Source organism: Equus caballus, chromosome 20, assembly GCF_041296265.1.
Source record: "Equus caballus isolate H_3958 breed thoroughbred chromosome 20, TB-T2T, whole genome shotgun sequence".
Classification (NCBI taxonomy): domain Eukaryota; kingdom Metazoa; phylum Chordata; class Mammalia; order Perissodactyla; family Equidae; genus Equus; species Equus caballus.
Window position 1 is genome coordinate 57,654,280 of NC_091703.1, and position 25,738 is coordinate 57,680,017.

Here is a 25,738-nt window from a genome sequence, read left to right on the forward strand (position 1 = left end):
GCTTTCCAGCATTGAGCATTGTTTTTTTCTAACATTAGACGTGAAACACCTTAATTTACTTTGCATTTTGTTTACTAACAAGGTTGACCAATGTATTGATTATTCCTTCATGTGTGACAACTGAGGCGACTATCGAACACTTTTATTTATTCAAAGTGACGAGGGCCATCGATACATAAAAACCTCAGCTTCCCCCAAGACCACTTCAGAACGAGTGCATCAGACTGCATTTTCATTAGAACAGTAACACTTTCACACTGGGAAGAGAGTCCAGATGCAGATTGATTTTATATTTATCTCTCTCAATGCAAACAACATTGAGATTCATTTTCTGGACAAAAATGCCAAATTAGTCCCTCTTCATAAAAAGCAATTACAATCTAAGCCATTCATGGTTTTGGTTGCCAGCCAAAGACTGCCTCATTTAAATCTTTCCATTTCTCGGGAAACCTTAATTCTCACTGGTAACTGGGGCAACGCTGTTTGATTTCAAGTCAGTGGACTCTGAGTTGCTACCCTCAGGTTCACTGTCAGATAAAGATTTTGTGTGTGCGCCATCTTTTTCTTGATCAGTTTTTTGAAAATTAAGAAGCAGTCCAGTTTGGCTCAAGTTCTCGAGGTCCGTCAGCATCCGTAAATCCCTTCCGCTGGGGGAAATACTCCCCTCCCCCTCGCTCCCTGTCAGCCGGGACTACTTCTACTACACAATTCTCCGGCTCTGCCTCCTCTACCCTTGTATTCTCCGCCGTTGTTTCTTTCCCATTTTCTGTGATGGAGTTTTATTGGAGGCCATCGTGATCACGGACCTGAAGAGCTGGCATCTGCCGTCTCCAAGCGGCTTCCATCCTGGTCTGCAGCATCTCCCCCATCTACCAGCAGCTCGAGCCACATTCCACGGGTGGGGACCTCAGTGTTGATTCTTAACATTTATTTTTGTTTATAAGAATGGAAGTGTAATTTATTTTGACGTGGTGAAACTCCTGAGAGTCATGTTTTTACCTTCATTTAAACTGGTGTTTTTTTTTTTTTTGGTGAGTAAGTTTGGCCCTGAGCTAATGTCTATTGCCAATCTCCCTCTTTTTGCTTGAGGAAGATTGTCGCTGAGCTAATATCTGTGCCAGTCTTCCTCTATTTTGTACGTCAGTCACCACCACAGCGTGGCTTGATGAGCAGTGTGTAGGTCCACATCTGGGATCTGAACCGGTGACCCAGGGCCACTGAAGCGGAATGCGTGAACTTCACCACCACACCATCAGCCCAGCCCCTAAACTGTCATCTTTTATCTAGATAAAGATTTGGACTATAAGGGAATTGGAGTATGTTTTGCGGTATGTTGACACGTTCCCTGACAGCCCCCTCCAATTCCATACCATTCCTAGCGTGTAACATACAGTCTTAGGCTGGCCCTTCTGCCTCCTTCATGAGCACTGCTTCCCAGCAGAGTGTTCCCATCCCCGCCCTGGCTCCTCCTCGCCCGGTGTGTGGCCAGCAGGACCCCCCGCGGAGTTGATAGAAGAGCACTCAGTGTTCATCCACCGAGGACAGAGTGACCGTGCTGCCTGCTTAATGATCTGCCACATGCAGAACTGACCCTCCTGGTACTGTCATGTGGGAACCCCTGACATTGAAAAAAAAACCCTGGGGCCGGCTTGGTGGCTCAGCGGTTAAGTTCGCACGTTCTGCTTCTTGGCGGCCCGGGGTTCGTCAGTTCTGATCCCGGGTGCGGACATGGCACCGCTTGGCAAAAGCCGTGCTGTGGTAGGCGTCCCGCATATAAAAAGTAGAAGATGGGCACGGATGTCAGCTCAGGGCCAGTCTTCCTCAGCAGAAAGAGAAGGATTGGCAGTAGTTAGCTCAGGGCTGATCTTCCTCAAAAGAAAGAAAGAAACCCCTAAAGCTTTCAGAGGGATGGGAAGGGGAGAGCTGACAGTAGCCAATGTGAACTGGTGGCTTCCAGCCCGGCTTCCCGGCCAGAGCATCACTACGTCCTCCAGGGGGCACCATTCACACTGTTGTACACGAACCGCGCCCTCCCTGTAATACAACATAGTCGGCCAAGTGAGGTGTTGTGCATAGGGGCACGAGCGCAGGCGTGGTCCCTGGTACTCATGCAGCTCAGTCCAGCGCTCTGCTCAGAATGCTTAGAATCCACCCAAAGAGGTGATCAGTTAGTAGAACTCTGCTTCAACATTTTAAAATTGGAAAGCATGAGTTTACTAACCGCTCAAAGTAGCAGAGTAAGGATCTGGCAAGCTAAGTGACATGCACTGATTTTTAACTAGGAAACGTCCATGCATTTGTCCCTTTCAAATGACTTGTAATAAATGCTGATATATTTGGAGTACATGTATGTGATAATGCTATTTTTGAAGGCTGGATTTCTGTGTGTGTCCACTCGTACACCAAGCAAGCAAAATGACATGAACCTTCTGCCTAGGGATGCGACCACATTCCTACATTTTCGATCATGAACTTGAGTAAACAACTCGGACTGGCTCACACAAATCTTAATTATCCAGTCACACTGCTCCACGCGGTAGCAGGCGCGCTCCCCTGGCGTTCGGCGGGCGCTGTGGCCCCGGTGGCGGCACTCACCGATTTCAGTATCTAGTCCAGCTTTTATCTGTAATATTCCAGCGTAATCAGAACAGGTTAAGGCGGGCACCAGTTTGTGTAGGAATTTGACAAATGGGTCAGAAGACTGAAAAACCTGGCATTGGAAAACTGGATCCAGGGAGGATTAAAAATACATCTTCCCAAATGCAATTGGCCGACCTCGGGTCCGAAGATGACACAACCCTGGGACAACACAGAACACCCAGAGGGGAAGCTTTGCTGCAGGAAGACCTGGCGAGGGCGCCCCACCCCACCTCTTCCCAGCAGAGGGCCGGGCCCTGCCCTGTCCTCCCCGCTGTGATGATGCCCCTGAGTTAGGAACTTTAAAGGAGATACAGCATGCAAGGGGCTCCGCATGGTGGCTAACACAGAAAGCGCTTGTTAAATAAATTTGAACTATACAGTTATTTTGTAAACACAGGACTATGTAAATGTATTGTGGGGGCAGGGCAAGAGCCTCAAAACAAGACAAAACAAGTTTTCTTTAACACAGATGGATACTGATAGAAAAGAAACTCAGTTTCCAAGGCAAAATTATTTAAGCCACAGTGCTACTAAATTGCATTAAATATCCACTGTCAATAAAAAGAGTATGCTAAATGTTGGCAGAGTATCTGAAACTGAAAGATTTTTAGGTTGTTTTGTTTTGTTTTCTTTGGTGAGGAAGATTGTTGCTAACACGTTGCCAATCTTCTGCTATTTTGTATGTGGGATGCCACCACAGCATGGCTTGATGATTGGCATGTAGGTCCACACCCGGGATCCAAACTTGAGAACCCCAGGCCACCGGAGTGGAGTGCATGAACTCAATCCCTACACCACTGGGCCAGCCCCTGGTTATTTTGATTTTTAAAGAAGTCACATTAAACCTTTTACTATTTGGTTCCACACTGGTGAGACATCACACATATCACACAAAATTCTAGCTTTGAAACGCATTTATTTTTTTATTATTATTGGAATTCATCTTTCGTGAAACTGTTATTAAGCAGTATATTTTAAATTAAGCTCGAGGGTATAACTGCAACCCAATAGCAATACATACAAGTGGTTTTCCATTCAAATTTACAAAAGCATTATTTAGTAGTAACAAAAATATAGACGGGGTTCAGTTTTCCTTTTAATCCAAAGTTTTTATTTTTAAAAGACCATTTACCAGCGTCCACTGTAGCTATCTCCAGAGAAGAAAAGGAGCCTTGCCTAACACCAGTGACAACGGCCAAATCACCCAGCGACCTGGGAGGAGGCGACTGGGGATGCCCGAGTCCCCTGTGGTTTTGCATATTTTCCGTTAGCAAATAAATTCACCTGTGTGATGGGCTGACATGTCTGAGGGTGAAACCTAAAGAGCGACACTAGCACACATACTTTAACAGTTTAAACGGAACACAGCCACTGTTCATTAGGAGACTGTGCCACGTGGGACAAATCTTCACCCGGTCAGTTCATTCTGTTTTCAGACAGACGGACACCTGAATGAGACAGTCATGGGAGCACGGCAGCAAGTAACCAGTAACTACCTGAAAGGTTTCAAAAAGGACGTGAACCATCAGCAATATCTTAAAGTAGTTCACTTCCAGTTGGGACGTTAGGTCCTGAGGCCAGTTCCCCATTCTGTGATCTTCAGAGCAGGTCCCAGGCCCTGAGTCCCAGGCACAAGGGAGCACTCTAGCGAGAGCTCTTTCCAGGCCAGTGTCTGGAACCACCATCCCACTGCGGTCCACGAGGCAGGGGCTCAGCCTCTTTTTGTCGTGTTAGTTCTACTTTATTTTGATCAAGTACATACGTGCTGTCAACTTTGGGCAGATAACAAGGAAACCATTTAGCCCGGCTTTATTTAACTATGCTGCCTTATACAGGCTATTCTGCATGCTGTTTAATTCCACAGACGGACTGAAAGAGGGAGAGGGACCCTGAGGAACCCTGACACACGGCGGTTACCCCACAGCTACGTCTGTGCTGCGATTAGCCGTCACGTGAGATGGTGCATCGGAGCCCAAGGGCACAACCTGGAGTCTCAGACAAGTTTCTCTTTTGCATCTACAGTCCATTAAAAATTAGCAGTGAAGTTATTTAAAAGATTTAAGGGCGGGGGGGGGGGGGGGGCGGGGGGAGTAGAATTAATGCCAATTTTGAAAGTTTTAGAATTAAATTGAGAAAGTAACCTGCGACTTGTGGCTGATTTTCAGGTCTACCTAATTATTTAAAATGACTAATTATGGTTAGGTTTAAAATACAGAACTGCAAATTAACAATTCAAATGTGACAAAGATCTCTCTTCGGTTCTTGTAAAAAAGAAAAAAGGACAAAACTAAGTATGTAAAACTATAATACAAATATCACGAGAACTGCAACCATCATCAGAGATTACATTTTTTATATAGAATAACAACAAACTTTTACCCACACACATTTAATATGAAATAGCACACCATATTACATAACGTATTTTCCTGTCCTAAAAACCCTAAGACTACTTGCTGCAAAATATATTTTGTGCAAAAATTAGAGACCGTATTTCCAGGGAGTAGAAGAGGGAAGAGGAATGACTGGCAGGTGTCGACTGTTAGGAACTGAGTTCTTCCCCCAACACCTATCCCGCTGCCAGCAATGGGAGTGGTGACAACTGGGGACATAAAAATCAACATTTTATATTACTTTGAAACAGATAATACCAGATTATTCCAATATTATGAAGAGCAAACATTCACTCTTGACCACTTAATGAAGACACGCTCCAGAAAATTCCATGATGTTCTCAACATTATTCCAGATAGCTGATGGGGGTGGTATAGATGGAAGACTTTAAAAAAAGGGATAGAGGAACATGTAAAGAAATATAGAAAACATTATGCATTTAGTACAAATCATGAAAAAGGACTTTATGACACATTTTCCAAGAAAAGTTATTTTTACATATTTTGAAAGCCTGTAAAAACCAAGTATATTGCAAGGGGTTAAAAACAAAGTCACTGATGAATGATAATCAGTTTTGACGGAGTTCATGCGATTATCTTAGTTGGAAAGCTACTGTCCCAAGTCACAAATTTATGCTCTGCCGCATGATTACATATTAAAACCATTTCTCAAAAGAAATTATTTTGCATTTGGTGCTGACACAGCTCTTGAGAAAGTGTTATACAAACCGAAGGTTATAGAAATTTTTAAGTGATAGTCTTAAAATACCATACAAAAATGTGTAAACAAAAAGATGCTTTAGACTTGCAGGCATTATGAAATCCATAATGTGGACTAAGACAAAAGATCATCTCTTGTGCATTTTTAAAGATTGTTAGCATAATCCTAAAAGTTCAGAATTACATTTTCAGTCAGCAGCAGAAGGTGCCAGAGGCACCAGCGACTTCCCAGGACCCAGGGACTGACCGCAGGCAGGCTGTTGATCTCCTCAGGGACGCGGCCAGCACAAGCTCGCCACGCTTAGGGATGGACGGACGAAAAAGATTTTGCAGCAAGTCTCACCTGGGAGATGCTCTAGCATTAAAACATTTATAATCCTCTTTTATCTACCCTGTCAGAGAGGAAAACTGCTTTTAAAAGATATTATAAACAATATAAATTCTGATAGTAAAGCACTGTAAAAATTAGGTATGATATTTTTGGCACAAAGCACTTTTTAAATCTGAGCTCATTTTGCAAAATATATGTCTGGAATTTCTTATTTGAAAATAAAACTTTTTAACATACACACAATGTGTAAATGGTCTTACAAATGAATTAATTAGATTCTATGTTTCCTTAAATACTGCACATACGTTCAGTTTATTTCGGCACCAGATACCTGCATGCATACCTCCACACTCCACGTTAGACGGATATTGCACAGTAACATTGCCAACATACACACTAATGCAGTCTGGCAAGATTTAGGGTTCACCTGTCAATATTATTTTTTTGTAAGTGTTAGGATTTGATACTATTTTCCAGAAAAGCTAGATGACCAATTTCAGAAAAAGAATGCTTGCTATCTTTCCTTAACCCATAATATTAAAATCTGTACCAATATATTTAGGCATTTCATTTATGTTTTCCAGCATTTAAAATTCAGCAAAACCTGTTTTTGACATTTCTTATGGCATTCCTTCAAAAACAGGAGAAGCTTCGTCTAATGTAAAAAAATTAAAATGAGTCCACAGGGCAGTGCTTCTTCCAGCAAAGACCAGTCTGTTCTGACAAGCCCTGCAGCACCACGCTTCAGTCCGTCAGCTCCCAGAGGCCCGTAGGTGCAAAGTCTGTGAAAACACTTGTAACACAGCATGAGAGCTGCGTGGATTGCCTCCTGAGTTGCACGATACGATGCAATCTTCTTCCTCCCAAAAAAGTTTTAGGGTATGCTACAGCTGCTAAAAGGATTTCTGCTTTTCTTGGTCCTCTGTTTGTTGGGTCTAAGATTGATGACATCTCCACCATTCAGGGTACTGGAATTCGGACCCGAGTGACCTCCACCAGCTGTATTAAAGACACCTGCATAAATTGAGGGAAAACAGAGATTGACACCGATGCGCCTCAGGGTTACCTACTGCAGACTGTACACCCAGCTTCTTAGGAAATCAGCAATGTGTGCCAAGTATTTACAATTTTAAGCTTTTGTTTTCATTTCATTTACTTTTACAGGTTTTATTTTTTATTTTTCCTTCTTCTACCCAAAGCCCACCAGTACACAGTTGTGTATTTAGTTGTGAGTCCTTCTAGTTGTGGCATGTGGGACACCGCCTCAGCGTGGCTTGACGAGTGGCGCCAGGTCCGCGCCCAAGCTCTGAACTGGTGAAACCCTGGGCTGCCCAAGCGGAGCGCACAAACTTAACCACTCAGCCACGGGGCTAGGCCCTCATTTATTTTTAATAGCCAATCTACATGGTTCAAAGTTCCAAGGGTACAAAAGGGGCCACAGTGAAGTCTCTCTTCCACCTTAATGCCCCCGTCGCCAGTTTCCCTCCCCTAAGGCATGCACGTTCTAATAGTTTTCCTCTGGATCCTTCCAGAGATATTTTATGCATATGTCAGCAAAAAATATATATTCTTTTTTCCCCGCTTGCTACCCAAATGGTAACATACTCCACACAGTGTTCTGCATCTTTTCACTAACAATCTATTTTTAAAATCTGCAGGGCAAGCCCCGTGGCCAAGTGGTTGAGTTCTCGCGCTCTGCTTCCCCAGCCCGGGGTTTCGCCAGTTCGGATCCTGGGCGCTGACATGGCACTGCCCATTAGCCCAAGCTGGGGCAGCACCCCACAGGGCACAACTGGAAGGACCCACAACTAAAAAATATACAACTATGTACCAGGGGGCTTTGGGGAGAAAAAGAAAAAAAAAAATCTTTAAAAAAAACTGAAAAAAAAATCTGCAATCGGTAAATTTGATAATTTTAATAACTTCATTTATTAACTTTACATCATATATGTTCCTCAAGAATCCCTGATTTGTAGTTAACAACAGTATTTGTGAGATTTTATGTTAATAAAAACACTGCATATGTGAAAGCTGGTAGTAGTGTACGATTTTCCTATCGAGGCCAAAACAACAAAATGGGCCACAGATCATTAGTGATGGGCAGATAAAGGGACAAACTAAATGAAAACTTTTAACTATTATAGTTTCCACTTTGAACTGTGCTGGTCTTAAAATGCAATCTCCAATTTATGAACTATTTATCATCCATGATACACAAACCTCTGGGCCAGAGACTCTACCGCACTAGAAAGATGACAGACTGATTCCTGCTCACAAGAAGTTTACAGTCTAACAAGCGAGGTGCGGTAGTGTACAAGTAACACTGCAAGACATTACACGTCAAGTGTCACAAGAGACACATGAGCCCATAGATTGTTAAAGGCCCAATCACATCCAATTCATAACAAAGGACAAACTGCCTGAAGAAGGCTGGACTGGACAGCTGGCAAGGTGCTGGACTTAGATCCTGTTCGTTTAGAAGAAACGCTTGGAGGCTGTGGCTTCAGCCACATACACAGCTATGAGAGCTTTCTAGAGAGGCCTTGAAGAATGAATAGTGCTTTGACAGAAGATGGGAAAAGGAAGTCATTCTTGGTGGCAGAACCAAATGAGCAAAAGAGAAGCAGAAAGACAGCACTGGGCATGCTTAAGAAAGAGCGAGACCTCTGGTGGAACTGGTACTCGGGGTACGTGTGTAAACGTGGGGCATGAGGCCACACAGGAAGGATGGACGAAACTCTTTAAAGGCTGGAGAGAGACGAGCCTGCATTAATGTGTTCCATAGTGAGACTCTATCAAAGGGCTGTAATCAGTGGATTAGAAGATAAGAGTGGGGCCCAGGAGACCAGACCAGATAGAAGCTTCTTATCACGGTCCTCTCTTGTTTCACAAAGCACTTGAGGTGTCTGATGGTAGGAACATATGCAATAAAAATGGCAAAACAATAAAAAAGAAGTCAGAACCAAGGAAAAATGTAAGTTAAAACAGGTCAAGAAAATGATGTGTGTATTCATGTGTATGTAGTGAGGGGGATGGAATACAGATATGAAGTCCTTAAGAGATCACACGGAAGCTTGAGAAGCAGAAAATTTGGTTCTCATATTCCTGGAAGTCAAAGCGAAAAGCGAGAGGAGACAACTCACTTCCTCTTCAGGGAATGCTACACTTTGCTGGCCCTTAGCATTAAAAAAAATGTCAGTAACAGGTAATCCACAAGGTAGTTGGAGTAAAAAGGTATGGAGGCGATAGAAGTATGGAGTCAGAAGAACAAGTGTGAAAGGTCCTTTATATAAAAGTCAGACCTTTATATAAAGCTTTTATCTCTGCTGTCTTAATAGACTAAATGGATTTAGAAAATTCAATAGCTAAAAAATCTTTTAACTCAAAACACCTTTTAATAAGAGGCCTGATACTCCTAAGTTTAATAATCACTGATACAACACTTTCTAATCACATTTCTTAAAGAAATGAGCATACTGTATTTTTAAAAAGTAAATATGATAATAATGAATAGAGAATAAATGTACCAGGTAAACATGGGGCCGAAACTTCCTGGGAACTTACCAATTTTGTTACTACTTGAATGCATTAATTCTGGGTCCTCAGCTATTTGTTGTTTGAGTTTTTGAAGATATTTTTCAGCCAAATATTTAAAAACTAGAATAAAAACAAAAACGAAAACCTTACCAGGTCAGTATAACTTATGCATGTAAAATCTGTAATTTCACATCACTTACTAGAATATTTATACTCACTAAGTAAATTTAAAATTAAATTAGAAGTATACAGTGTAATTGAAAAAATTCAACTTTTAAAAATGATTTGAGCAATCGCTAAGTACACTGGTAACACTGATAAGCACACAGAGGCATTTTATTAGTAACGGAATGAAAGAACACTTGTGGTCGGTCACCGGCTCTTCAGCTGTAAGCACCTGAACAGTGACCGATATCCAGCAACACTAGACTGACTCGGTCTCTAAAAGATGTCTCCATTCTTCAGGTGGAAGAAACTATCCAGAAGACACCCAAGCAACAACTGAGTTGCAATTTAATGAAGTAAGTAGCAATTCTGGAATGAGGAAAATTAACAATCATCTTTCTCTAATCTCACTTTCTTTAACTAGGAAATATTGATAAACAAATTAAGGTCACTGTGACTACCTACCCGAACATCCACTCCTGTGGAGTTCTAAAGGGGTGTGCATGGGAAACACGTACGTGCATGCAACTCACACGTACACAGTTATAGTTTTAAAAAACAAAACAACCCCCCCCCCCCACCCTTTTGCAGAGTAACCAGTATTCAAAGACATCAGTAAGTAGTTAAGGACTCTAACTCTAAGGAGCATCATGCCTTTAAATTTTACTTACTGATAGGTGACACCAAGAAATTCTATTCTCATTACAAATACGATTTCTATACAACACAACAGAAAGAGCATGAGAAGACTAACGCAAGGTTCCGTCGTGAGCTGTTCAGAGAAAGGCAGTTTACCTTCGCTCACATTGAGGTCCTCCTTCACGGACGTCCTGTAGAATCTCAGCTTTAACTTTTTTGCTAGAGCCTCAGCTTCCTCACTAGATATCAATTAAAAAAATGCTGATGAAGGGTCTTTCTGAGAGCTTGTTTGAAAAAAACCACTTTTGTATTCTATTTCCTGCATACAGACCTTCCAGACCAGCTGAAAGCTAGGTTCTCAGTGCTTGAACAGGATTTTTAGTTTTCACTACTCTCGGGATAAACACCAACCATCACCACCATAACTGTGAACATACACTTTTCTATGAAGTCACTAAACTCCAGCCTTAAAATGACTAAATATCTCTTTTTTTTTATATAACACTTTAATTTTCTCTCTTCTGTTTTTAAAAACATTTGAATTTAATTACACCCTGAAAATCTTATACTGCATTAGTCACCCCTTGGTATCCTTGGGGGATTGGTTCCAGGACCCCTGGTGATACCAAAATCCAGGGATGCTCAAGTTCCTCATAGAAAATGGTGTAGTATTTGCATATAACCTGTACACATCCTCCCACATACTTTAAATCATCTCTAGATTACTTATAATACCTAATACAATGTACATGCTATGTAAATAGTTGTTACACTGCATTGTTTAGGGAATAATGACAAGAAACAAAAGTTTGTACACGTTCAGTACAGATGCAACCATCATAGCCATCACAGGCCTTTTTGTTTTTTTATTCTTCTCCCCAAAGCCCCCCAGTATATAGTTGTAGATTCTAGTTTTGAGTGCCGCTGGTACTGCTATGTGGGACGCAGCCTCATAGCGGCCTGATGAGCAGTGCCATGTCTGCGCTCAGGATCCAAACTGGTGAATCCTGGGCCACCAAAGCAGAGTGCGCAAACTTAACCACTTGGCCACGGGGCTGCCTCAGGCCCTTTTTTTTTGGTGAGGAAGATTTGCCCTGAGCTAACATCCATTGCCAATCTTCCTCTTTTTTTGCTTGAGGCAGATGAGCCCTGAACTAACATCTGTGCCAACCTTCCTCTATTTTCTCTGTGGGATGCCTCCACGGCATGGCTGATGAGTAGAGTAGGTCCATGCCTGGGATCCAAAACCGCAAACTCAGGCCACTGAAGTGGAGTGCACAGAACTTTAACCACTAGACCACAGGGCCAGCTTCCCACCATAGGCCTTCTGATCTGAGGTAGACTGAATCTGAGGATGTAGAGCCTATAGATGGGGAGGGCTGACTGTATTTATTTTACTCTTACTGGCTATGGAATGACTTTGGTGCCAAAGCCACAATCAGTATATTATGATTGTGTCTACAAAAGTGGACTCCTAATTTCAGTTTTATTGAGACTGTAGCAGCTATGCTCCAAAATGGCTCCCAGTGATTCTACACTCCCACCCCTCCTCCTGGTCTTGTGTAGTCTCTTCCCACACTGTAATCAAGGTGGGTCTGTGTGATCAATAGTATACAGCCGAAGTGACAGTAGGTGACTTCTGAGACTAGGTCATAAGGGACATTGTGGCTTCGGCCTTGCTCTCTCTGGGATCAATGGCTTAGGGGAAGCCAGGTGCCATGTTGTGGAAACACTCAAGCCCCACTAGGGAGATGTCTACGTGGCAAGGAACTAAGGCCTCCTGCCAACAACCGAGTGAGTGAACCTCCTGGAAGCAAATCCTCCAGCCCCAGTCAAGCCTTTCTGTGACTCCAGGCCTAGGCGACATCTTGACTGCAACCTCATGACAAGCTCTGAACCAGAACCACCCAGCTAAGCCATTACCAAATTCCTGACCACAGAAACTGTGAAATAATGAATGTTTGCTGCTTTAAGCCACTAAGTTTTAGGCTAATTTATTATATAGCAACATAACTAATAGTAAGAACATATTAAAAAATAAGGTAAAAACTAAGCAAAGATTTTCAAAGCTAGCAAAATGTTAATAATGCAATGAGCAAATCCTGAAAGACAGAAATTGTCTGGATGCTAAACTCTGTTCAGAAATTTGAGCATAACAGTTCTGAATATACAAAACAGTATGAATCTGAACTATTTATTCAGTTAAACTCATCAACATAGGATAGCTACTTACGCTAGATATTAAAACATTTAGGTATGTTTTCTTAACATTCTTGGTATATCTAGATTTGACTTAACATGAAGAATTGGATCTGTGGTGCAAGGACCTAAGACTGGAATTCTAAAAGGGCCTTCAAAATTTCTTCCTTTAATTTTCTCTACTTATGATTCAGTGTGAACTTTTTTTAACCCAAACCAATCACACAGAATAGCTCACAGAAATTTTAAGTATAAAGCAGTGTTTATAAAAACTTTCCTAAATTTTGTAAGTTTATGCAAAAATTAAAATAGGTTTTCACTTCATAGAATTACCACCACCCCTTCAAAAGAAGCCATCTTACTTCTTTATACAAGAATCGTCCAAGAGATCAATCTTGTTTTGCACAAGCACAGTTGGTATATCTCCAACTTCAGCCACTACTTTCTCTCTCCAACTGGAAATCGCTTCAAAAGATTCCCTGTCTGTGGTGGAAAATACAAGCACACAAGCCTGGGCTCCTGTAAGGTCACAAAACGAGAACATTATTTACAGTAATGAAATAATCCTATGCAGGGCAAGGGCAATTTTTGCCTATTCAAAACAATTTTTATGTAAACAATGCTAATGTCATCTTTGTAACACTCTGCTTATTTTTTAACATATAAATTCTATTTCCTAATCCAAAGAACCAATTTTTACTAAGAGTAGTGGTTCTCAAGCCACTACTTGTCCTTTGTACCACTGTCAAATTACCCTCAAAGCGACACACATTCTTTTCGCAACACCACCAAACACTGATATACCTACTGCATTACATTATAAGAGCTAGAGAACGGTGAACTGAGCATGAATGATAGGCTGCTGCTAAGTTCTTCCTCTTAATATTTGTCATTTGTTTCTTATTTTCTTTTAGCACAGATTTAAGAAAACTCTATGAGAAAAAAATCATTAATTTTCTCATGTTTTTAAAAAAAGTATACTATTTTATTTTAGTAGAATACCGTAATGATAGGGAACATAATTTAAGAACCAGTGCCAAGAATAAAAAACGCATATATAATAGAGGGGAAAAGTTTAAGTTAGCTTCTTACCCTGTTTAACTGCTAATTCCCATACTACACACTCACTGACAATATTTTAACTATCAACGATCACATTAGGTGGATAATACCTAAGATTCACAGTAAGCAGCCACCTTCTGGAAGAAGCCCCTTTATGAACGATTAGCTGTTCAATCAGGCAGCCTGGTGACAAAGGCAGGCGTGTAGGCGCCCAGGGAAACCATGGCAGGGTCAAGAGGACTTCCTGGAATCAACGCATCATTTCTCCCCGTACTGCTTCCTTCCAGATCCCTCAGGTGTAAGAGTTTCCTACTAAGGCTCAAGACACACACATCTGGGCCACCTAAGACTCTGAGGCCAAAAAAAGGTTTGTGTCTCCCCAGAGGAAATCCTGTGGAAAGCCAAAGAGCATGTAAGGAAAGCAAAAACCAGCAGCTTACTGTCACCGTAAAAGCAGGAGCTTCATGGGGAAAAGCTTCCCTACTCCAGAACAGGTTTCAAACGAAAGAATAAATTAAATTAATTATGCAAAATTCAGGGCGTGGAGGAGGGAGGGGAGGGAGAAATACACTATTGTATTGGTAAATAAATTTTTATTTACTTGAACTCTAATATTACTTAAACTACAAATAAAACTAATCATACTTTAAGAGACTGTTCTTTGTTATAAAACTGTATTTGTTAGCTTTAAACCCAGAATTTTATACCCAGTCAATTGCCATTTATATTTGAGGGCCCGAAAGGGTATTTTCAAGTACACAAGGTCTCAGACACTTCAAAAAAACCCAAAAGACAGAAAACATCTTAGAGGAAGTATAAAATAAAATAAACCTAAGCAGATAATGCCAGAGATACAGACAGCAAGAATGCTTAACTAAGAAAAGCATAGCATTGTTTAAACAATCAAAGATCAAAGGATAAAAGAAAAATATGTCATAATGTTACCAAAACAAAAGTGGGTTTGCCTCCTCCCGGTGAATTACAATCAGACTGTTGACTGGAAGTAGCTGTCACACAAAGCAGAACTCACTTGCAGCAAAGAGGAGGCCAAGTGGAATCATTTCCAAAGCCATGGCATCCCATGCAAGGGACAGCAGGGGCCTTTTATTTCAAATGGGGTACGAATATTCAAAAGAGAGGGTGGGCATTCGCTCGTAGGCTCAGCTGGAAAACCTGCTTCCATAGACACTGCAGGTTGTGGTAAGATAGGTTATGGTAGTAAGGCCTAAGCTCCTCCTGGGGCGAAAATCTTAGCATTAAAAACGAGGCAAAGGGCATAGGCAGCTCCTGTGGTGGGGCCTAATCTGGTTCAGGGCGGTTGGTGATTGCATCTCTTAAACAGTTAAATGTTTCCAAACCCACCACTGAGTTCTCGGGGCAATTAGTCCGGGACAAGAACAACCCTAAAATTACTTAAGGGGTCTGAATGGGGAGAGATGGAAGGAATGTGGGAATTTGCTAAAGGGCCTGAGAGGAGAAAGATGGAATACACACACACACACACACACACACACACACACACACACGACCCTGCGCTCAGCCCTCAGCAACCCGCCCCCCCCCCCCCCCCCCCCCCCCGCCCCCAAAGAACCTACGCTCAGCCCTCAGCCCCTGGTTTCACCGCAGCTGGGGGACAGTTCCTGCTTGGTGCCAAGATCAGACCTCAAGCCTCCACTGCAGGGTGCTCGGCTTTTCTGCCTCAGGGCTTTTTCTGATGCTTTGAAGTACCCTGGGTTAGCACATGCCCCAGGAGGAACTGATGCCTCTGGAGGGGAAGCTTCAGTTCCTGGACCATGGGACCAACACCTCAGTCCCACTTTGGTGGGGCCATCCTGAGGTGAGCCTACCTGGTTCCTCGGAGGGACTGGTCCCCAGCTGCCTAGAGTAATAATGAGCTCATTAATGCACCCTCTCCGGGCTTTTCTCCCTTCTTCCCCTCTCTCACTTCTGCTTCCTGGCATCACCTCCCAAATAAACCACTCCCACCCAGGGGTGCCAAGAACTGCTCTGAGTGTGTGCTGGGGGAGAGGCTCAAAGTGAGACAGTAAAAGGCAAAGGCAACCCCGTAAGATACAGAGAGAGGGGTGAGCACTAAACCACAGGAGAAAAGTCGATTTACCCAATGTCAAGGAGGAAAGAAAATTCTAAAAAACAGCGAAAGAACTACAGAAAATAGAAAACCTGAACTAAGACGGCAGAAATAAGTCATTAGAGTCATTACACTCTCCTGAAAGAATGGTACACGGATCTCTGAAGCAGGACGGGTCACCCGAGACAAGGCCTTCATGGGATGCTGCAACCTGCTCACCGTGCTCAACCTAAGTATCTCACCAAAATGAAAAACACAGACAACCCGGATTACTTTTACGGTTATAACAATTCTGACAAATGCTGCAAACTACCTGTTGTAATTTCCCCTAACTATTATCATCTATCCATACAGATAAAATATTCTGTCAAATTGTGATACATTATGGTCCTTTTATGTTTAGGAAAACCAAAAAAGGCTTAAAAAAATAAAGTCCTTTCTAATATATCCTAAAAAAAGTTAAAAGAGGACTCTTTAAGAAAATTTTGGCTGAGGTACCAATAGAACAGATGACAAAGAACAGATGACAAACACCAGATTCCAAAAGGTGTGCGAGCTCAATCGCTAGCTGCAGAATCACAAAGGAAATGGCTATCGATCCGTCATACAACTCTGGAACTCCCTCAGGCATTTCCAGATTTTTCTTCTTTTTAAGAATTGAGAAGAAGGGTAAAAGAGGAGGATTTGTAAAGAATTTCTTTAGAGGAAGTACTGTCTACCCCAACCCTTCTCTCTCTTTCAAGAAGGTGAGGGGGTACGGGGGAGAGGGCTGTAATTACCTCCATATCTCAACCTAGAAGGAATGATTTCAGCAAGACCACTTATGGAGCATGACATGTGCTCCTAGCAACTGGGGGACACTCTGGACGGCTGGTGCCTTGATTCAAGCCTGAGAAAGATGCAGTGGCTGGGAGAGAGGGAAAGGCAAGACCAACAGACAAAAACGCACGAGTTGCATTCGGGCAGTAACTGTACTCCCACCGACGGCAAGACAAAGAATGCCCACGAATTTCATATGCGTAGACGTGACCCACGTCTAAGGACAGCCAGCATGCATGGGGGCATTTTAACTCATGTCCAGTAGGACCACTTGGCGGGTGATGGGAGCTTAGCGTAAAGGAAGATGGAGGTGGAATGCTTGACTCCCACAAAGACGCAAAGCAACTGCCAGAACCAAGCATACCTTTGCCCAGAAGAAACATTCCTAAGACTGAGAACCCTGGAAGAATCCTGGACGAAAACTGGAGAAAGCAGCATCTGTGAGCATCTGCTATCCACAGGGCCCCAAAATCAGACAACAGCCCCTGCCACCGGATCCCCTCTCCTAGGCCTGACCCCGGAGGAGGAAGACACGTCTCTCTAGCAAGCCAGGGAAGAAAGTGGGAGATGGAGGGACGCAACCAAAATTCCCTTCCCAGACGACAGGGACTGCCTGCTGAAGTCCCAGAGAAGACTGGAGATTTAATGCTAACTTATGTTTGGAGTTTTGATTAAAACACAGGACTGACCAAGTTGAGATTATGTTTATGACTAGAAATAACTATGAGGCAATTGAGAAAAACTCCTTGACAGTGACTAGAAAAGACACGAGCTGCAGGAGCGTTTGTTCAGAGGGCGACCAGAAGGACTTCTCCTCCCACTGCCTAAGCAACTGTGAAGGGACGGTCAGAAACCGAAACCAAAGGTGCATTTCGGTAACCTCATGAGCTGTGCCTGTTCAACAGACCAACTACTCCAAATATTCTTAATTCAAAAATGACGCTACACTGTTTTCCTTTCTTTTTCTCCCTTTGACTTCAAATTGTTGGTATGTCATCTTTAGGAAAGTTAATCTTTTTATTTTCTCTGTTGGAGTCACTTGGACATACTCAATCTTTTAATACTTAAAGGCAGTTAGTGTTTCCTGTCCACATAGTTTACAAAGACCTTTATTTTCCTCCTATTCAATCTTCCTTCGACACTACCTACCGGATGGATCACCCTGTGGGGAAAGTTACTTCATCATCACAGAGAACAGTAAACTACCCACAAATGCATCCTTTCTAACAGTTAACACACTACTCCACTTATCCACACATCATGAATACAGAGTCTGAAGTTTTTGGTGTCAATTATAAGATCACCAATAGCAAATATTTACTCCTAATTAATAAGATCATTCAAAAAAAGGTTACTATTTCTGAATACTATTCAGAAAATACTCCCCAAGACAAACAGAGAGTAATTCTGTCCTCAAATCACTGAAAGACCCTACAAGACGGTTTCTAGACTTGTTCCACATGTGACTGAGGACCAGCAGCATCAGTGTCACGTGGGAGCCTATGGAAATGCAGACTCACAGAGCCACCCCCAGGTCTACTGAATGAGAGTCTGCATTTTTAACAAGCTCCCCAGGGGTTCACGTGCACAGTAAAGTTTAGGAAACACTACTCTAGAGTACACAGCATAGAATGTGACAAGGGCAAGGCCGGTGAGAATCACGCGGCTTTATACACTATTACAGAAATTCCTCTGGACTTACAGTGCTTGTCCTTATTCCTTTTGACACTATATAATCTGAAGCACAGATTATTATGCAACGAACAACCTATCACAGATTCCATACTCATACAATTTCAAAACAAATGAATCTGAGACTCTGGAAGTCTAGTTCTGTTGCCCCTAATTCTTGCATCTATAATGGGGTACTTTCTTCTTGTCCAGAGCTATTTCATTTCCAACAATTTACATTCATGTATGTTTGTAAAACAAAGTACTTTTTAAAGAAACAAGGTAAGGGTTTCCCTCTATTTAGGTGCATTATCTCAGAAAACAGGTCTCAAGTCTGTAGCCTCATCTCTACATATTGCTAGTGAGAAGCGTTTTTGTCTTAGAACCAAATCACAATAAAAAATTTGGGATCCCAAAAAGCTTCCTACCATGATCTGTGCTCCGTTCTAATCTTTTTATGATGAGGTCACGTTTCAGCATGTCTCCCTGTACAATTAAGCTGGTATTCCAGGAACAGAATAATGCCTTTGAGCAATGGTTTTTTATATAATTGGTCTTTGAAATGAATTATAATAAAATTTTTCTTTTGAAAATTTAAATTTTTAAGCATCTTGAATAATACGTTTCTACATTTCTAAGTCATAATTTTATACAGCACAGTGTTTCTAGCACTAAATCTATGTCTTACTTAAGTCTTCTTCCAGCCCTTACCTTCTCTTCCTGGTCTTTATTTCTATTTAACTACATCACCATCTGGATCTATACTATAGCAGATATTACCTGGTTGCCTAGCTGGCACCCAGTTCCCCTCCTTTCCTGAGAACACCTCTCCTCCGCTGTAGAGTAGCCATGTGGTTAAGGCAGGCCAAACCCACCCTCTCCTCTGGAGGCAGCCCCAAGCCAATTAGGATAATCATATTCCTCCACTACTTACTGCAATCTGGTCAAGAGTAGTCTAATCCGATAAAAGCTCAGGACTTTTTTCTTTTTGAGGAAGATTGGCCCTGAGCTAACATCTGTTGCCAATCTTCCACTGTTTTGCATGTGTGTCGCTGCCACAGCATGGCTTGATGAGCGGTGAACGTCTGTGCCCAGGATCCGAAACCGTGAACTCCCGAAGCAGAACATGGAAACTTAACCACTAGGCCACCAGGCTGGCCCCAAAAGCTCAGGACTTTTGAGGCATTCTTGTGGGAAGTGACCCTCTCTCCTCAAATTGTGGACAAATCATGTGGCTCCCATTGCTGATGGTAGCAATCTTGCCACCAAGAGGAAAATCAGCATGAGGGGGAACCCCACATAGGGAGGGAGGCAGGCCAGAAGAATCAATGAGGTCACAGTTGGAACAAACCACAAATGAAAGCTGTACTACTTCCACACTTTTCTATCAAACAAGTCAATAAACCTTTGTAGTTTAAGCCAGTTTGAAATGGCTTTTCTGTTGTCAGCAACCAAAAGCATTCTGATGGGACCCCAAAGGAAAGCCTAAAAGAATGTCTAATATGCCATTTCTCAAATTTATGCGTAACTGTCACCTTTTGTTCCTTAATTCACACTGTGTTGTGATACATGTTTATTCTTACAACTTAGAGAAACAAGAAGCTGAAACTGAAGGTCTGTCTCAGCCTCCCACCCTCTCTGCCATCTTAATACAGTTGGCTAAAAAAAGTTACATTTTAAGATAAGCTTTCAACAGACATCTATGTGCTTAAAATCACTTTAAGTTAAAAATGTTAAATATAAGGAAACCAAAGCTATTTAAAGCCTAGTCCAAACGAAACACAGTGGAAAGTAATTTAAACATCACCCATAGTACATTAAAATGTAAATACTAATAATTATGGGCTCTCTTTTCAGCTTCTGACAAAGAATGGTTTTTGTAGACATATTAATGAGAAACAGTATGATTTGTGGACACCTGAAAAGTACTAAACTATAATAAGAAGTACACAACAAACTAGATGAGACAAAAAAATTACAATGTAATAATGTTGGACATAGTCTTATGGCAAAAACTTGAGAAAGCAGTAATACCTCAACTATAGTGGAAAATTAAAATATTCTTAGCTACCTGGTCTTTGTTTTTAAATCAAGGACACAAATGATCTACTTAACTATACAGTTCCAACATCATCTCCTTTTTATTTATATATAAAACAAATCATTCTTCCCATTTGACCAGTTCTGCCTTTTTTCAAATTAAACTTTATTTTGAGATCATTCTAGAGTCAGACAATTTTGCCTTTTTAAATTATAGATACACAATGGTAAATACATTCTCCAAAAATAACCATACTGGTTAAAAAGTAATACGGTCATATCAAATTGTCAAAAGCTTAAAATGAAATAACATAACCACTTTTTTTCCTCACAAAAAGAACACAGATTTCAGGCATAGAATTTAGAGAACAAAAAAGCTAGGAAGGTAACAAGAAAATAATAAAAATCCCATGTAATCCTACTACTTTTTGGTGTTCCCACGAAAGTTTTTTGTTTGCTTTATTTCTTCCTGTGTGTGAGGGGGTTGTGGTGGTAACAACCCCACTAAAAAAATACAAATAACCTTTCCTCAAAAACAAAATGTACATTTAGCACCTGTTAACCAACAGCGTCAATGCTGAGGAAATTCTGCTTTTTTTTTTTTAAAGATTTTATTTTTCCTTTTTCTCCAAAGCCCCCCCGGTACATAGCTGTGTCTTTTTAGCTGTGGGTCCTTCTAGCTGTGGCATGGCCTGATAAGGGGTGCCATGTCCGCGCCCAGGATCCGAACCAGTGAAACCCTGGGCCACCGAAGCAGAGCGCGAGAACTTAAACACCCGGCACGGGGCCGGCCCCAGGAAATGCTTAATCTGATAAAAATACCATCTATTCTATGAAGAGCTTTGTGTAGTTAGAACATAAACCCCGCCTCACACCATGACTCGGGTGCTCAGGATCCAAACTCATCCACAGGAAAGTGACAATCAAAGCTGCTGTAGACACCAAGCCTCTAAGGACACAGTAAATGGAGTGAGCAGCAAGTGGTGGTGGCATCAGGGTGACACCTGAGGGGTGTAGCTCTCTCAGTTTCTTAAGGAACCGCAACGTTTTCTTAGAGCAGGCAGTGGAAGTCAAATTTCCCTGGTGCCAATTTAGAAAGGTAACTTCTTTGGTTGCTTATATGTTAGTGTAATTATGTTCTCATTAGATCTCAGGTGCCATTATTATACTGAATCCCACAATTTCAAAAGTGGAAAAAACAAGATGTGTGAATTCATCCTGTTTCTCAAGTATATATATTTTATATAACACAGGTAGAAATTTGGAAATACACTGGGTAGCAATCTACTTAAAATCAGTGGTCAATCCTGTCTAAAGGTAGAAAAGATTATGTGTTTATATGAAACTGTAACAAAAATTCATTAGCATTGTCAAGAAAAACTTTTATATATAGATTTATATATATACAGATTTCTTCAAGAGAAGTATCCTGGTACACTGATATTTCAACACATCTATTCTATGTCCAAATACTGCTTCTCAGATGATCCAGGACATACATATATTCCCTCTCAAGTTGTGTAAAGTGACACATCAAAGAAGTTAAGACTTCCAGAAAGAAGTCAGAAGAATTCCCATTACATATGACTACTGTTTCAGTTTCATTAAAGCAGCGTCTTCCCAGGGAGGAGGTGTAATGAGACTGAACAAACCATTCATTACTGCCCCCATCTCTGGTCTTCAGCACTGTTTAGTATTGAACTCTATCAATCTACTTACTAAGATAGAAGATGTTTTAAGCTCTACAGTACCAATGAGTGGATTAAAAAAGAGAGAAAGAAAAAGAGACTCAAAACGTGAAAAAAGCATTACCTCGAAGGACACTTCTCAGATATATTTCCAAAAAACATTAATATATGAATATAAGCACAAGCCAAGATAAAGAAACCAGAGCAAGATTCACGATGCCTGTTATGTGCCTAGAACATAAGAGCCATTCAATAGTCAATACGCATCTGGGGCAGAAACCTTCAAGTCTTGAGAAGCAGGCATGGGGCATCCACAAACAAGACAGATATAATCCTGCTCTCTTGAGGCTTTCAGTCTAGAGAACAAATGCCTTTAAATGAAATAATATTTATAAATGTATGTTAACATTTTCATCTGTAACTTAGGGTCAGAGTATAAAGCTGCAAAATCTGATAAGTAAAACAGGGCTGTGGAATGTACTCAGAATTTCTTTTTTTTTCTTTTTTTTGGTGAGGAAGATTGTCCCTGAGCTAACATCTGTGCCAATCTTCCTCTACTTTGTATGTGGGTTGCCACCACAGCATGGCTTGACGAGCAGTTTGTAGGTCCATGCCTGGGATCCAAACCTGCAAACCCTGGGCCACTGAAGTGGAGCGAGTGAACTTAACCACTGTGCCACCAGGCCAGCCACTCAGAATTTCATTTTTTAAAAAAAATTAACCAAAATGCTACTATCTCAGAGCCAGTCCGGTGGCACAGTGGTTAAGTTTGCACACGTTCTGCTTCGGTGGCCCAGGATTTGCTGGTTCATATCCTGGGCGCAGACCTACGCATTGCTTGTCAAGCCATGCTGTGGCATGTGTCCCACATATAAAGTAGAGGAAGATGGGCACAGATGTTAGTTTAGGGCTAGTCTTTCTCAGCAAAAAAGAGGAGGATAGCAGAAGATATTAGCTCAAGGCTAATCCTCCTCAAGAAAAAAAAAAAGATACTGCCTCCTAAGGGCAACTGAATTCACTTTAGCCAACAGGTACTGTGTGAATGGCTGGGGAGACAAAGACCAAAAAACTCACAACTTTTCATAAGCTAGTATCTCAAGGAGCTCACGATCTGTTAGGGAAGATAAATATGCAAACATTACATACCCTGTGATAAATGCATAAATGTACAGAAGTAGCTCAAAAGAAAGTGATTAACTTTTTTAGAGGTAGGAGTCAGAGACTTATGAACTAAGTTAGACTTTAAGGTCAAAGATTAGTAGAAAGACCACAGGGGACAAAAAAGCATTCTAGGCACCATGTATAATGTAAAGAAATAATGTGGGGGTTTCTGAAGAGTCAGGTGCAAGTGAGGAATCAGCAGGAGACAGGCTAGACAAGGACGCCAGGCTAAAATGCCTGGACTTCTTGCTCCAGCAAGAGAAAGTGACTTCAGAGTCTTAACCAAGGAAGTGATTTGGTAAAGAGAAGGAATCATTTTCATTTGATTGCGTCTGTTTTCTGAAAGAAGAATGAAGCAAGGAAATCAGCTGAGAGCAGTGAGAAGGAAAGGGTCCCGAAGGTCAAGGCAAGAGGAGAAGACAAAATAGCTCCTTTGGAAAACGGCAAAGAGACTTCAGGAAGGAACTGGCAGCACTCATACTCACTAAAGTCACGTGATCTTCATGTCAAAGCTTAGCCTGAATGGTTCTGTCTGATACTCTCTAATAAGGTTCAGGTGCTTGGACGCAGATGCAGAATAGGTGGACTCTAGGGTTTAACTGGGTTGGGTGTTTTGCTGAGCAAGTATTATGTGGAGAGCAAAGGGCAAGGAGTTAAAGGTGTTTACAAGGAAATGTTTACAGAACTGGAGAAACCAACTTGAGGAAGGAAAGAAAGCCATGTGGAAGGTTGTAGTAAAAATGGGGTAGGTCAGTGAACAGAAGACTTGGATGGGTTCAAGGATAGAGCGTGGGTATTAATGTGAGCAAGCTGGAATCATAGGAAGCGATGGCCAGAGAGCAGGAGACTACAGAGGTTGAGATTTTAGAGGTAGCGAAAAAATTGCTGGCCCTCAGAAGGACAAGGAAATGAACAACAGGCTCAATTTCCCAAAAGTAATCCTAACAACTGTGGAGAAGCAAACGAGCTGGATGCCAGCGTTGTCGAGGAAGGAGGTGTGAAGGAAACTGATGGACCTTGGCGACCAGGAGGGGGGCTAGTGGGATGTAAAAGACTCATGACATGGGCTTTCAAGGTGCTGAGGTTGGTTGGTTTGGTTTTTTTAGGAAGATTAGCCCTGAGTTAATATCTACTGTCAATCCTCCTCTTTTTGCTGAGGAAGCTTGGCCCTGAGCTAACATCCGTGCCCATCTTCCTCTATTTTATATGTGGGATGCCTGCCACAGCATGGCCTCATAAGCAATGCACAGGTCTATGCTCGAGATCCAAACCGGCAAACCCTGGGCCCCTGAGGCTGAGCACGTGAACTTAACCGTTACACCACCAGGCCAGCCTCAAGGTGCTGAGGTTTTTGAAGAGGAACGGTTTGGAAGCAGCAGTGAGAAACACAGGTTTCTGCCTGCCCAACATCCTTCAGGTCTTAAAGAACGGGAGGACACGGGGATGTGGGTAAGAAGATCACCCCACTTGAGAGAGCTGCAGGGGAAGCAGTGTCTTGAGGAAACAATACGTTTTAGTTTCAGCAAGAAAGTGAAAAGTTCAGAGAAGGGGAGATGTCACAGAGGGACTGACTTGTATGTCAAACGTGCCTTTCTGTCTCCCATGGTATCTGGGAAATGTGGAGGACTAGACACTCGTTGACATGAATTGTCAGTTAATATTTACGTGGCGTCAACAGGCTATAACGCTACATGGTACTAGATCAAACTTCCAGTTATCTGCTCTCTTGTTATAATCACCACTGGCAGCGGGGTGGAGAAACACTGAAAATGCTGTTCTAAATTACAAAGAAAAGAACAAAATTTTATAGGAACCTTTACCAGAAATGTTACGTTGCATCTGGAAATCGAAGCTTTTCTTGGGGAATTCAATCCCATGTGTTAGAGCACTGAGTCCCGTGGTTGTGGTTCCTCCTTCCACACGTGTCTCATGCTACTCTGAACTACGACAGTGTTGGAAAGGCTTCACCACGCGATCCCAGGTGTCCTAACAAAACGTCACCTTATTGCAGGGGCTTTCTATTTTCAGGTTAGTTCTATTCTCTGACTATACAGTCATTTCCTTGGAGTCAAAAGTAGGCATTTAACAGTTTCTGACTGATTTAGTCTGGGAATGTCTACAGGAGTCACGTAATTCTAAGGCAGAGACAAACTGTCTACAGTACGAAGTATTATTTATCACTCAACAAGATCTTCAGAAGAATAATGACCTAAGGCTTAAAAAATACTCTGAAATTATTTTAACTATTCTTAAAGAGAAACCCTTATATGGGAAACAAAAAAAGCAAAGTTCTTTGTGTAGCTGAAAGAATATGCCCAAACAAAAAAGTAAACCCTACAATTTACCTCGATAGTAGGCCTTTGTTATTGCATCAAATTCCTCTTGACCTGCAGTATCCCATAACATCAGTCTGACATCTTCATCATTGACTCTGAAACAAGAGATGAATTTATTTCAAATGCAAAGGAAATGTCTTTAGTAATATAACTTTGTGTATATTTTTACTTTTCAAATCTGCAGGTATTACAACTACATTGTTAGCTTCACTCTGAAAAAGTCTGAGTACTTTTAAATGTTGATAAGG

The 25,738-nt window shown here is 41.7% G+C and overlaps 1 protein-coding gene across 4 annotated transcripts in view; it reads right to left on the bottom strand.

The window, feature by feature from the left end:
* Positions 1 to 3,536: 3,536 nt before the first annotated feature.
* The window catches only part of RAB23 (RAB23, member RAS oncogene family), a 30,921-nt gene continuing 8,719 nt past the window's right edge, over positions 3,537 to 25,738 (bottom strand). For all 4 annotated transcript variants that reach the window (XM_023624318.2, XM_023624317.2, XM_070245745.1 and 1 more), the window contains exons 3-7: positions 25,500 to 25,585; positions 12,987 to 13,143; positions 10,582 to 10,664; positions 9,649 to 9,741; positions 3,537 to 7,098 (exon numbers count right to left, since the gene is read on the bottom strand). In XM_023624318.2, the coding sequence (XP_023480086.1) occupies positions 6,959 to 7,098; positions 9,649 to 9,741; positions 10,582 to 10,664; positions 12,987 to 13,143; positions 25,500 to 25,585 (559 nt within the window). In that variant the 3' untranslated portion in view covers positions 3,537 to 6,958. The remainder of the gene's footprint in view (positions 7,099 to 9,648; positions 9,742 to 10,581; positions 10,665 to 12,986; positions 13,144 to 25,499; positions 25,586 to 25,738) is intronic.